Below are 14,011 nucleotides of genomic sequence, written 5' to 3' on the forward strand. Positions count from 1 at the left end.
GGGGGGGGGGGTTGACGTGGAGAGGGGGACACATTGGGGAACCTGGCCTTGAGGCAGCAGATAGAGTATATGCACCTTTTGAAGTTTTCAATGCTGTTTCTGTAGCCATTGTGTCACAAAGACAGTAGGTTGGCAAAATCTCTCTAATAGTAGACAGAAATATACTGACGCATCAGCAGATATGAACGGAGTATCACACTAAAATCCCAGCAGCCTACCCGATGACAATTGTGTGCTCACACGCGCAGTGAAAAATTAGCACATGTGGCACAATATACATCTAAGTATGGGCATCTTTTAGTAATATAATCAGTTTTAAAATAAGCATTAAAATAAGCATTTATATTCGGGTAGTAGTTGAGAAATGTAACTCTGAATACTGATCACTGAATCCTGTTATAATCTTTCCATACATATGGAAAGCATACATATATGGTTATATATTTTTCCATATGCCAGCATAGGCTGTTAACTATATGGAGTGACAAACACTTGTCAATTTGTTTTCCTATGTTATAGAGGATCTGTAGGCTTTGTTTAATCATCTGTACTGTCTCTCACTCAGGTTTAGCCTTATTTTTATTCCAGTGCTCCATTACTTGAGGTCCATTCACCAAAGAAAGGCTATTCTTTTACTCTGCCATCCTTTCTTGTTTCTTACGTCCTCTCTGCTCCCGATGCCCTGGAGCTTCAGCACGGTAGCTGTTTTTTGGGCACATTTCTAACAAAATGTATTAGAGCAAGATGGGGTGGGATCCTATGGGATTTGCCACCTGTATGATGTGTGAAATTCTAGGCTTTGGTTTATTATCAGCATGCTAAAGAATTGAGCAACTTTAACCTACTGCATTACTATATGTTGAGAAATTGTGCCACCATCTGGCCATTTAGAGCACAGTGGGAGGCTTGTTTCACGCTAACGAGAAGGCAAAAGGTTGTGTTTGGTGTGTGTTACTGCAGCCTGCATGCTTTAAACTCCTCTTCATGATAACCCTGAGCTTAATGAGGATGATTGAGTCCATGAATAGTGACATTGGCCTTACATCAGGGTTATTGTACAAGTTTTATTCCAGTATGTCAGTCAGTGCAGGGTGATTTGAATTTGCGCCTTCCAGCTAGTTACAGCAGGATTTCCTCTTTTATTACATATCTGCACAGTTTTTTTATAGCTTACTGCTCCTATTATCCTTGTCCTAATGGAAGTATAAATTGATAATGTTTTAATGCTCTTTGACACTTTTAATGTATTGGGTGTTCTATTTCTTATTCCTCAATATTCCTTCTGATTGCATTTGTTTGTTTTTTCTTTTTGTTTTTTCTATATTACTTTCAAAACGACTAACCTTTTCCCATCAACAAGAAAATGAGCTATAAATAAACATATTTATGAGTCTGTCCATTTTTTATATGCAATAAGGTAGAGTAGTTAAGTTGTAAGGGAGAATAAACTCATTTTTGTGTTGATTTGTATCGAGTCCGTAGGGATGTATTTGCATAAATTAGGCAGATTTTTATTCACACCTGAATACATTTTCAGCGGATGAATAAATCGAACTGACAAACCATTTCCCCACTGACGTACTTATTGTTAGAGGTTTTTGCAGACAATACAGCTTTTTTTTTTTTTTAATTTTTAGAAATAAACATTTTATGGTTGAGAGTGCCTATGTAAGAGGACATTTTTGTTCTATTTAGAGGGACACTATTTCTCAGTAAGGCCAACCTAGAACATTGCATTTTATAGAGCGTTACAGGTATTTAACTCTGCCTGCGTGTTGATTTTAATAACTTGATTCGCTGGCCTATTTATCATAGAGATCTCATGTGTGTTATTAGACATGTTAATCCTCACAGAACACTCTTACTTTATGGTTGTAAAACAACTTGAGTTCTAATTTTAAGGTCCTGTTTCGGTTCAGTCCCAGGATCCTACTGTTTGAGGATCTGCAGGATCCATTGTGCAACTCTGTGTCTCTGCATTTTTTCTTTTTAATTTTTTATAAAAATTATATTTTATATATTTATATTGTGTTCACTAAGTTTTTAACAGTACATAAGCAGTCATAAATGGTTCACAGGCTGAAAATAAAACAATACAAATGTAAAAGATTTGGAAGGAAAAGTAGAGATTGCATATCGTTTACATCAGTACCACAAGTTGCATTAGATTTACACTTAAACGAGAACTATGGGGTCAGGGCTTTTCCCCATAGTTCTCCTTAGGGTAACGGGAGGACACAAACTAGCGTCCTCCCGTCACCCTAAGCTCAGTATACCGCAAGCTACAGCTCGCGGTATACTGAGACGCCGGAGCGGATCCCGACATCGATGTCGAGATCCGCCCAGCTGCGTGAGTGACAGCTGGCTCTGCCTATCTAGAGCGGGAAGGGGGGAATCCATCCCCTCCCCTGTCACGGCAGAGAGCCGTGACAGGATCGAGAAGGGAGCGAACACCGGCATGTGTTCGCTCACCCCCCGATCTACTGAGCCGACCTGTGACAGTCTCATTGTCACAGGTCGGCTAGAACTATGAGGTGAGTGAAAAGCACCCACCTCATTGTTCTCCTTTAACTGGAGAGCGCAATTACCTAAAAGGGTACTTTAAAACCTGATGTGACTGGCTAAAAAACTTACAGTTGGGATGTTCCACAGTAGTATGGCATCACAGGTCTCTTGGTACTGCCAGGTCCACAGCAGGCGTTGAGTGGCTGCCGGACTGAAACTGGGATGTCTGATCTGTCGCCAGCCCACGTACTCGGCTGGCCAGGCCGAGCTGCGGCAGCTGAAGGAGAGAGGTAGATGTCAGTCGGCTGGATGATCGTTGGGGGTGCGCTGAATGCTGTAGGTCAGTGCTCGTTTGTCAGAGGGAGATGTGTTCTGATCTGAGACGGGCACGAAAGCAGGGTTGGCGGTAGGCTACGCATTTCGAGGGTTACCCTTGTGACGGACTGAACCGTCACTGGTGCTGTTGGAGGAGCCTGAGGGCTAGCCTCCTTCCAACTGACTATGGACCCAGAACTATGGAGACCCCCCTCGGACCTCTTGGGGTTACAATTAACCATTGTACCAGGTTTATGTGTGGAGGGATGTACTGTACATTTTTCCCTGGCATTACATTTGGATGACACTGTGTGTATTATAGGTACAGGCTGTGACTCCAGGAGCACTGAAGGGGGATAATTCTGGACATTGAACTGTTACAGTTTATTGGTCCCTTTGTTGTATTGTGTTGATGGTATTAGGATAGCTGATTCTAGGAGTAGCTGACTCCAGGTGTAGATGAGTAAATCACACTATGATGCACTCAGGAGATAATCCCATCACATGTGTCTCCTCTCCCCTATTCATTCATTAAGGCATCGGGGAGGGGATGTCTGTTTGCATGATCATGTTTTGATTGCGTTTTGTGTTTAGACCCCCAGAGCTGTATATGTACTGAGCTGGTCTTCAATAAGGCAGATCTTGGTTTCCACCTCCCAACATTGGTGTTGTCTAATGATTGAGTGGTTAAGCGTTCTGTCCTAATATATTGGTTCTGTCCAATAATTAGGCAGGTTTGGGCTGATGACACTGGGATTCGGGTTCCAGGTGAGAGGAAGCTGTTTTCTGACGGAGGTACCCAGTCGGGGTACCAGGAGGTCTGTCACAATTGCTACCTCCTCTCCCTGGACAGTCATCCAAATGTAATGCCAGGGAAAATGTACAGTACATCCCTCCACACATAAACCTGGTATAATGGTTAATTTTAACTCCAAGAGGTCCGAGGGGGGTCTCCATAGTTCTGGGTCCATAGTCAGTTGGAAGGAGGCTAGCCCTCAGGCTCCTCCAACAGCACCAGTGATGGTTCAGTCCGTCACAACCCTCTTGGTCAAGCCTTAGAAGAATGCGGACCGCGGGAAACTGGGCTACTTTTAAAAAATGACAGGGGGAGAAGCCACATCGGAGTTAGCCCAATGAAAGGCTGAGTCTCCCGATGGGGGAGGGACTATACATCTGAAGAACGCCCAGGGAACAGGTCATCAGCTTCTCTCATGATTAGGTCTGAGTGTCATTAGTGGGCATTGCATGATCGGGATCATATTGTTGGTCGTGTATGTAGACATTTTAAAAACTATTATTGCTGTTTCTGCCTCTGTCAGTTGGTGGACCCCTAAAGGGTTGTCCCTAGGGAACACTGATGGATTGTGTATTGATCTGCAAGAGTTTTTTTTGTTTAAAATCCTTTAATATATTATAAATATTAAAAACAACGCATGCCATCATCGTATTGATCGGATAAAAAATAGAAAATATAATGAAATTTAAACCAATGAATGAAAAGGATGAATCTATATGGATAAAAATATATATGGATAAAACCACTGTGGAATGGCTACCTTTACCCAATGTGGGTATTGGGGTAGCCCCAATTTGTCATGCATGTATCCACATAACTCCGCTGTGAACCAAGGCTAAGGAGCATGTGGACACCTATATAGTTAAAATTGCACCAAAAAATGCAGGTATGCCCACTTTATCAGAATCACACCGGTGTGTGCACACATCTATGTGCATGTTGATGTGCTTTCATAACACTTTTGTTGTTTAAAACATCCAATGCCCTATATCCTGAAAAGGGGAGGGCAAACATTGTGTTCTTGCTTGTGCTGGATAACTGTGTGATAACCTATTAAAGAATCTTATGAATTTCGATTTCTTCATTTAACCCATTGGGTGTCAAGGTGTTAAGTTTATAGATCCAGAACGTTTCTCTCCTACACAATGAATGAAACCGTTCTGATGGAGATAGTGTGTGGGGATGTGTTCGATTGCAAACACCCTAAGGTCCAGGATTTCTTTGTGGTGTTTGACCGTGCAGCGTCTAGGGACACTATGTTCCAGGTCACCCTTTGCAATGAGGCGTCTATGATCCCCGATACGGGCCCGCAGTGGGCGTATGGTGCGATCGACATACAATCAACCCACAGGGACAGGTGAGCACATATACCACATGATCATGGGAGCATGTGATAAACTGGTTTGTGATGTACCTTATTAAGGTGGTCAATGAACTGGGTTTGTCCATGCTCGATGAACTGACAGGTGAGGCACCTGGGCTTTTTACATTAAAAGATGCCCACCCTATTGTCAAAAAGGAAGTGTTTTGGTACGACATCAGGTGCTTGGAATGAGCGGCTCGGTCCAACCCTATTCTTTAAATATTTTTCTGAAATTGATTGGGCCCAACTTACCTTCCAAACCCTCAATCTGGGATCTTTCTGTTGGATGTGCCAATGGTTATTGACAACCTTTTGGATCGCTTTAAAACTATTGTTAAAGGTGGTAATGAATCTGATATCATTAATATTTCGGTTCTCAATGCTGGTGCCCTCACTGTTGTCTATATCTGGTTTTGAGACAGGGTATTGGGAGTAAGCCTCAGTGATTAGTTGCTCCTTGTCCCTAAATTTATCAAGGAGAAGTTGACGATGTAGTGTAGTCAGTGTCCTGTGTGCAATTCCTTTTTAACCTACAAAATTGGCTCATAGGTATGTTTTTCCACCGGGGGTGGTGGCAGCTGTTGTAATGTAAGTAAGAATTTAACCCTTCCCCCCCCCCGCCGTACACAGATCAAGAAACTCTAATCTCGTGCTGTTGACCTCGTGCGTAAGTGACAGACCAAAGTTGTTTCTATTGCAATATGTTAAAAATTCGGAGACGCTTTCCAGAGGACCATCCCAGATGATTAAGATGTCATCAATATATCTGCCATAATATATGAACCTGTTGGCAAATGGGTTGTGTTCCCAGATGTGCAGGGCTTCCCAATGGCCCATGGTCAGATTAGCGTAACTGGGGGCATAGTTGGCCCCCATTGCTGTCCCTTGTGTCTGGAGGTAGAATTTCCCCAAAAAGGAAAAATAATTGTGTGTTTAATGTAAATTCGGTGCAGTTTAGAAGGAACTGGACCTGTGTGTGATTTAATTGACGATTGACCCAAAAAGAGTTGTAGGGCACTGAGGCCCACTGAATGAGGAATAGATGTATATAGGGAGCTTACATCCAGGGAGACCCAGCTGTAATTTTGGTTCCATGTATACATGAATAAAATGTTGATCAAATGTCCCGGGTCTTTGATGTATGATGGGAGTGAGGACACTATTGGTTGTAAGAAGTGGTTTATATACTTAGAAAGACCACTTGTTAGACTATTGGTACTGGCAATGATTGGTCATCCAGGGGGATTTTGACTGTCCTTATGCATCTTGGGTAGGTGATAAAAATATGGCGTATTTGGATGTTTGGCTAATAAGGATTTCTTTTTTTTATTGATGATACCCTTACCATATGCTGGACTAATTAAACCTTCAAGTTCTTTTGAAAAAATCGGTAGGGGATCTGCTGGGAGGGATTTGTAAGTGCTTGGATGAAAGCAATTTGAGAGCCTCTTGGATGTATGTGGGGCGGTCCTGAATGACTACCCCTCTTGTCGGCTTGTTTAGTCACAATATTCCGATTCGATTCTAGATCTTTGAGTGCCCTGTTTTCGAGGGGGGCGAGATTGTGATGTTTCGCTTTTTTACACACTTCAAGGAGGTCTGCATAGACCGCTTGATAAAATGTGTCCATGAAGGGACCCTTAGAGTGTATCAGGGAGAACGTGGATTTTGGTCTAAGGGTGGTATGTGTGATATCGGGATTCAGGAAGGTCTCCAAATCCAATTCAAAGGTGGAATTCTGATCCACTAATTCATAAAGTGTTTGCAAAATATCTCCATCTTGTTTCTCCAGGATGTCTAACGCAACTTCTAGTTCAAAGGGAATATTGGGAGTGGTAACAATTGGAGGAGTTGTGGTGGTGTTATTAGAATAGTGTCTTCGGAGAGTCAGCACCCTAATAAATCTATTGAGGTCCTTGAAGAGAGTGAAGGTGTCTGGTTTAGCATCTGGGGCAAAGTTGAGACCTTTTTTGAGTAATGACGTTTCACTGGGAGAGAGACTATGTTTGGACAGGTTGAAAAATTTTATTGTGGAGTTATTGGTTTTCCCTTTTCTTTTTTTGGCATTTTTGCTACCTTTTACTCCTCTAATCCCTCTTCTTGTTTTTTTCGTTTGATGTTTGGAGTCATTAGAGGTCCCTGCTCTAAAAAAGAACTGGTAGAGATATTAAGAGGCTCATGATGTTGGGTCTGCGCTGCTGTGGTCCCATCTAGGACTTCTCTTTGATTATCCGGAGGTTGCATGTTAATAGGTGTGGTAATTGAAACTAAGTTGGAGAGGGTGGCAGTGGGTGGAGGAGGGGGACTGGGGTTGGATGAGTCACATCCTACAGAAAGACCCCAGATTGGGCCCCAACTTTTTTTAAACCCTCAATCAATTTCAGAAAAACAAAAAATGTAAAGAATAGGGTTGGACCGAGCCGCTCATTCCAAGCATCTGAGGTTGTACCAAAACACTTCCTTTTGACAATAGGGTGGGCATCTTTCAATGTAAAAAGCCCAGGTGCCTCACCTGCCAGTTCATCGAGAATGGACAAACCCAGTTCATTGACCACCTTAATAAGGTACATCACAAACCAGTTTATCACATGCTCCCATGATCATGTGGTATATGTGCTCACCTGTCCCTGTGGGTTGATTGTATGTCGATCGCACCATACGCCCACTGCGGGCCCGTATCGGGGATCATAGACGGCTCATTGCAAAGGGCGACCTGGAACATAGTGTCCCTAGACGCTTCACGGTCAAACACCACAAAAAAATCCAGGACCTTAGGGTGTTTGCAATCGAACACATCCCCACACACCTATCTCCATCAGAACGGTTTCATTCATTGTGTAGGAGAAACGTTCTGGATCTATAAACTTAACACCTTGACACCCAATGGGTTAAATGAAGAAATCGAAATTCATAAGATTCTTTAATAGGTTATCACACAGTTATCCAGCACAAGCAAGAACACAATGTTTGCCCTCCCCTTTTCAGGATATAGGGCATTGGATGTTTTAAACAACAAAAGTGTTATGAAAGCACATCAACATGCACATAGATGTGTGCACACACCGGTGTGATTCTGATAAAGTGGGCATACCTGCATTTTTTGGTGCAATTTTAACTATATAGGTGTCCACATGCTCCTTTAGCCTTGGTTCACAGCGGAGTTATGTGGATACATACTTGACAAATTGGGGCTACCCCAAAACCCACATTGGGGAAAGTTAGTCATTCCATAGTGGTTTTATCCATATATATTTTTATCCATATAGATTCATCCTTTTCATTCATTGGTTTTAAATGTCATTATATTTTCTATTTTTTATTCGATCAATACGATGATGGCATGCGTTGTTTTTAAAATTTATAATATATTCAAGGATTTTAAACAAAAAAACTTGCAGATCAATACACAATCCATTAGTGTTCCCTAGGGACAACCCTTTAGGGGTCCACCAACTGACAGAGGCAGAAACAGCAATAATAGTTTTTAAAATGCCTATATGCACGACCAACAATATGATCCCGCTCATGCAATGCCCCCTAATGACACTCAGACCTAATCATGAGAGAAGCTGATGACCCGTCCCCTGGGCGTTCTTCAGACCTATAGTCCCTCCCCCATCGGGAGACTCAGCCTTTCACTGGGCTAACTCCGATGTGGCTCCTACCCACTGTCATTTTTTAAAAGTAGCCCAGTTTCCCGCGGTCCGCATTGTTCTAAGGCTTGACAAAGAGGGTAACCCTCGAAATGCGTAGCCTACCGCCAACCCTGCTTTCGTGCCCATCTCACATCAGAACACATCTCCATCTGACAAACTAGCACTGACTTACAGCATTCAGCGCACCCAAAACGGTCATCCAGCCGGCTGACATCTACCTCTATTCTTCTCCAGCTGCCGCGGCTCGGCCTAGCCAGCCGAGTACGTGGGCTGGCGACAGTTCAGACATCCCAGTTTCAGTCCGGCAGCCACTCAACGCCTGCCGTGGACCTGACAGTACCAAGAGACCTGTGATGACATACTACTGTGGGACATCCTAACTGTAAGGAACGCACCATTTACCTCAGTTTTTTAGCCAGTCATATCAGGCTTTGCAGTACCCTTTTAGGTAGTTGCGCTCTCCAGTTAAGTGTAAATCTGATTGTCTCACAGGGTTCCTCTCCCTGTTTTGAAGAAGCTTGCACACCACTCCCCAGGGTACAGCATCCAGCAGTATGTTCATACACCAGGAGTGCGCTTCCTTATCTGTTGCTTTTTAACAAGTTACATTAGGTGGTTTAAATGGCTAGCGGTAAGCCCCTATTTCAGCAACCCAAACAAGTAGTATCTTCAGTCCATATAGGATTAGAGGGAATCCTATAGAGAGAGAGTAATCTAAGAAGAAAAGAACTGTAGAGAGGAAAGAGAGCGAAAAGTGGAAAAGCCGTGGAAGGGAACAAGGGACAGGTCGCCCCGGGGCCATTTGCAACATTATACAAATCCAAGATGAGGTGGCATTGTTGGTAGGGAAGAAAAACCTAAAAGTCTACAGTCAAAGAATGGCTAGAAAGGTTAATCCATGGTTCCCATATTTTGTGGAATGGCAAATGTAGTATGCAATCATCTGGTTTTCACCTCAAGAAATGAGTGAATCGGATACCAATCCTTTTGCTATCATTTGCTTGGCTACTATCAGGATATGTAAGAGAAGTTTTGGTCTTAATGAGACTCATGGAGGGGATAATTAAGGAGTGCTTCCATAAGAACCCATTAGAGTTGATAATAAACCATAGATATGTGTCCAAAAAACATGAGCTACTAGACATGGCTGTCTAGTGTGAAAATAAGTTCTCATTTACCCACAAGTTTGAAAACAAATGCCCATTCTATCTGGAATGTAGTGTCTAAAGCTACTTGGGATCATATAACATCGACAAACATTTTTTTATGGTTGGTTTCTAGGGCTTCAGCATTTTGCTAGTGTTCTAGTTGTGTCCCATATTTGGTCCCACTCGTCGGGAGATAGAAAATTACCAAATTCTTCCCATATAAGCATACAGGAGTGTGAGTGGGTAGGAGATGTGGAGAGGAGGAGGTTGTATAAGATGATCAAATATTTTTATTTTAAAAATTGTAAACAAAGGTATACTATGGTAAGAACAGTACAAAAACAACAGTACAAATATACAGTAGAGATCAACAGAAAGATTAAATGTCATGTACACACCAAAGAAACATGAAAGGTTTTTATATGCATTGGCGTTGGGCAACCTGCTTAATTGTTGTAGTACCTGCTTAATTGTTGTAGTTTTCACCTTTGCATTTACCTTATAATCTACAATGCTAGCTAAATAATTTTTAAGTCATCTTCGAAATTACTTTAAATCTGCGGAATACCGAAATATATTTTCACAAGCACCAACTCCTCTCTAAAGGTGGCCATACACCTTACAACCATTGCACGACTTTCGTTGTGCGATGGTTGTAAAAAGTTTGTACGACCTGCCCATCTTGGACAGGCAGATCGTACATGGCGATCATCGCAAGTCCTCCCCGCTGAGGGGAGGGCTTACATATGATTGCAATGGTGAGCGGGCAGTCTGCGCTTGCGCACCTCTGCCCGTGCGGCTTTCGTCTTGTGATCACGCTACCAACCCGCTTACGATTTTCGGCGGGTTTTCTAGCGTGCTTGCAATACAAAAATCGTGCCACCCTACAGTAAATGCGGGCGCACGCTGCCCATACACCTTACTATTATCGTACAATCGCGAGATCACCTGCGATTTACCGTACGATAATCGTCAGGTGTATGGGCAGCTTAAGGCTGCTGCAGCCTTGCTCACACACATTGGTGCATGAGGGGAGGTTGCATGCAATCATTGCAGTTTGAGTATGATTTAATCTGACTGCAATAAATGATATCAATTTGCTTTGAATGGGCTTGCTGATTTCCAGTATTTCCTAGATTAGTATTGGAAGTTGCTGTTTAGTAATATAGGACATATAATATAAGAAATCTACAGCGGAAAATCTGCTTATGTACCTTTTTATCTTACACTGAAGCTTTTTAATTTTCTTTTTTTAAGAGTGGACAATTGGAACCTCTCCTGTCCAGATTTACAGAGGAAGAGGATTTACAAATGAAGAGGATGTTGCAAAGAATGGACGTTCTTGCAAAGGTCAGAAACTTAATTCTGTCTGGTTTACTTGGCATGCTGTATATATCATGCAGCACAGGTTACAATGAATAATATATCTCAAAGGAGGTAAACGACAGTGATAAAACACAGTTCCTAACAATATTAAACACGAATTCAGGAGAGTACAGTTGGTCCATAATCAGAGGAAATGGAAATGGAGATCTCTTGACACTTACAATAAGTCTGGGTTAAGTGCTTGAGAAGTATTAAAGCATTCTGATAAGAGAACAAACAGGTTTCTGAATGAATAATGCTGTGATATGTGTAGCTATAGAAACCTAGAATTAGAGGGCATAACAAAGACACTTGCGCAGCTTATGCCCACTGTCATTGTTCACAGTGAAGTACTGCGACTTGCACTACTTCTTGCCTAAATCCTCCTTCAAAAGAATGAATGACACATCTTCACTCTTCTTTTGTGCAGTTTAAAAAGCTGGTTTTAGAGAGTTGTTATATTGTAAATTTAAAGAGTTCTTGAACTGCATTGCTTACTTATTTTGTGCCTTCTTTCTGTGTAGTGTCTTAACTGTCTGTATTACTTGGAATTAAACTTTCTAACTTCTGTTTTACTTAGGACGTCAGGCCAGATCAGACAGCAACTTTGTAGATTTGTGACCGTCAAATTGCTGCTGTAGCTAGTTACAGTATCTGGAGCTAGCTACCTGCAGCCAAGTAGCTAGCTCCAAACACTGCAAGAAGTGAACAAATCATGGGCTGAGCTACACATTACTGCAACACAAGCCTAACATTTTTTGCTACAAAATTGCTCATGTGACGTGTAGTTAAAAGGACTTTGTTAGGAAAGAAGTATGGGAGCCTTAGGCCTTGTTCACACCAAATGCAGACCAGATCCGGTCAGGTTTCTGCACACGCACGACGCGTTTTTGATGCGTTTTTTTTTTCCCAGGAAGCTAAACAAGGTTATGAGGTCATTTCCTTTTACCTCTGACTTTTCATTAGCTGTTCCGATTATTTCCTGCTTCCTCTGACCTTGTTTCACATGTAAAATTGTTGCAACATGGATTCATGGGATGCAGGCATGCTCCTGGTGATGGTTATTATACTGCTACGTCAAAGTGCTGTAAGGAGACGTCGCTTTTGGGTGCACCCACTGATGAGAGAAAGAGATCCAAAGGGCCAGTTTGGGACTCTATATGCAGACCTTTGTGCACACCCAGACAAGTTTTTTTTCATACACCCGCATGTCGATATCTAGGTAGGAATGTTTGCATGTGATGTGTCCCTTGTGATGGAATCTATCTCACACTCTCTATCACTCTCTCTTTAACTCTCTATTTCTCTAGCAATCTCTCTCTCTCTATCACTCTCTCTCTTTCTCTATAACTCTCTCTTTCTCTATAACTCTCTCTTTCTCTATAACTCTCTCTCTATTTCTCTTTCTCTATAACTCTCTTTCTCTATAGCTCTCGCTCTATTTCTCTAGCAATCTCTCTCTCTATAACTCTCTCGCTTTCTCTCTACTTCGCTAGCAATCTCTCTCTATCACATTGAAGTACTCACCACAGCTCTCATCTGTCAAGGACATATCCTTATATCCTGGGAAAACTCTCCCTGCTATCAAACTCCACTGGTCAGCCTTCTTTCTATTGTTCTTATATTGAAAGTGTCTGCTGTCATATAGCTCAGTGCACTGTTGAACCATACTTATGAATCTCTCTGGGTCACAAAACTGGTCCACCATTTTTCCTTTGCTCTCCAGCTCACAAGGTCACCTTTTCCAAAGACAGGAAGTGACAAAGGAAGATTAGGTCATGACAGATAACAAAAGAGTTTTTTTTTCTTTATGGTTATTTTTTCCCATTGAATTGCATTGGGTTGCATTGCGTTGCATTTGTGATGCGTTCCAGAGCAGGTAAAATAGGGCTTGCCGCAGTTTTTTCACCTGCTCTGGACCTGGTCTGGATCCGCACGCTGCGATGTGAACTGGAGGTCAAAATACCATAAGAATACATTGGACGCAGTTTTGATCCTGTCTGCACCTGCTCTGGTCTGGATCTTCTCCGCTCTTGGCGTGAACAAGCCCTCAACTGCAGACTTGCGTTTGTTTTGTGCATGTGCAAGGGCTGTCATCCATATCCTTTTTTGATCACTTGAAGAGTAATTCGGAACATTAGATGTGTACATGCTTTTTCTGGATCAAAAACTGTCTGTCAACCGGGCTACATAGTTACATAGTCAGGTTGAAAAAAGACACATGTCCATCAAGTTCAACCTATAGAGATGAGTGGAAAAAAAGAAAAACCTAAAACCGAATGCTATGTTTGATCACACCTCCCTGCCCCCAACCCCCGATTCAGGAAGGTACGTCCCAGCCTATTCCATTCTCCTCCCCCTCGGGCACTCCAAAGTATTCCTTGCCTTCCTCTGCCTATTTAAGTTGCTCTTTTAGCTTTCTTTGTTCTCCCTATTGGATGGTCAGTGTGATGTCACCTAAGTGCACATTGCTTGATGTACAGGTGTATATTTGATACAGGTGTATATTTAATTGCAACACAATGTATCACAACGCATGGCAATGAGTCACAAAGCTTTGCCATGCGCTGCCACAGTTAAGTTAATGTTTTTTTTTAAAGCCATCATCTCACGGTTGGCTCCGGCCACTTGCATGCAGAGACAGATCAGCGTCCCCTGGTTAGCAGCTGATGTGTCATTACACTGAGAACCCGGCGGAGCCGCTGTGATATCACGGCGGCTCTGCCAGGTTCTCAGTGTGTAATGACAGTTCAGCATCTCCTGGTTATCTAGTAACCAGGGAAAGCCGCTGTCATCCGGAAAATGACAGGATGACAGCGGCTCTGTTCTCCTCAACGCTCAGCCATCCTGAAACTTGTGGCTT

General features: G+C 42.5%; 1 protein-coding gene across 1 annotated transcript in view; it reads left to right on the top strand.

Annotated features, from left to right (window-relative positions):
• Positions 1-14,011, top strand: part of LOC108798104 (proline dehydrogenase 1, mitochondrial-like) — a gene marked incomplete at its 5' end in the record, with an annotated part of 92,367 nt that overhangs the window by 47,916 nt on the left and 30,440 nt on the right. Inside the window, one exon of the mRNA XM_018569820.1 lies at positions 11,041-11,133. Within this exon, the coding sequence (XP_018425322.1) occupies positions 11,041-11,133 (93 nt within the window). The remainder of the gene's footprint in view (positions 1-11,040; positions 11,134-14,011) is intronic.

This window comes from Nanorana parkeri, unplaced genomic scaffold (assembly GCF_000935625.1).
Source record: "Nanorana parkeri isolate BGI_ZX_2015 unplaced genomic scaffold, ASM93562v1 scaffold1404, whole genome shotgun sequence".
In the NCBI taxonomy this organism is placed as follows: Eukaryota; Metazoa; Chordata; class Amphibia; order Anura; family Dicroglossidae; genus Nanorana; species Nanorana parkeri.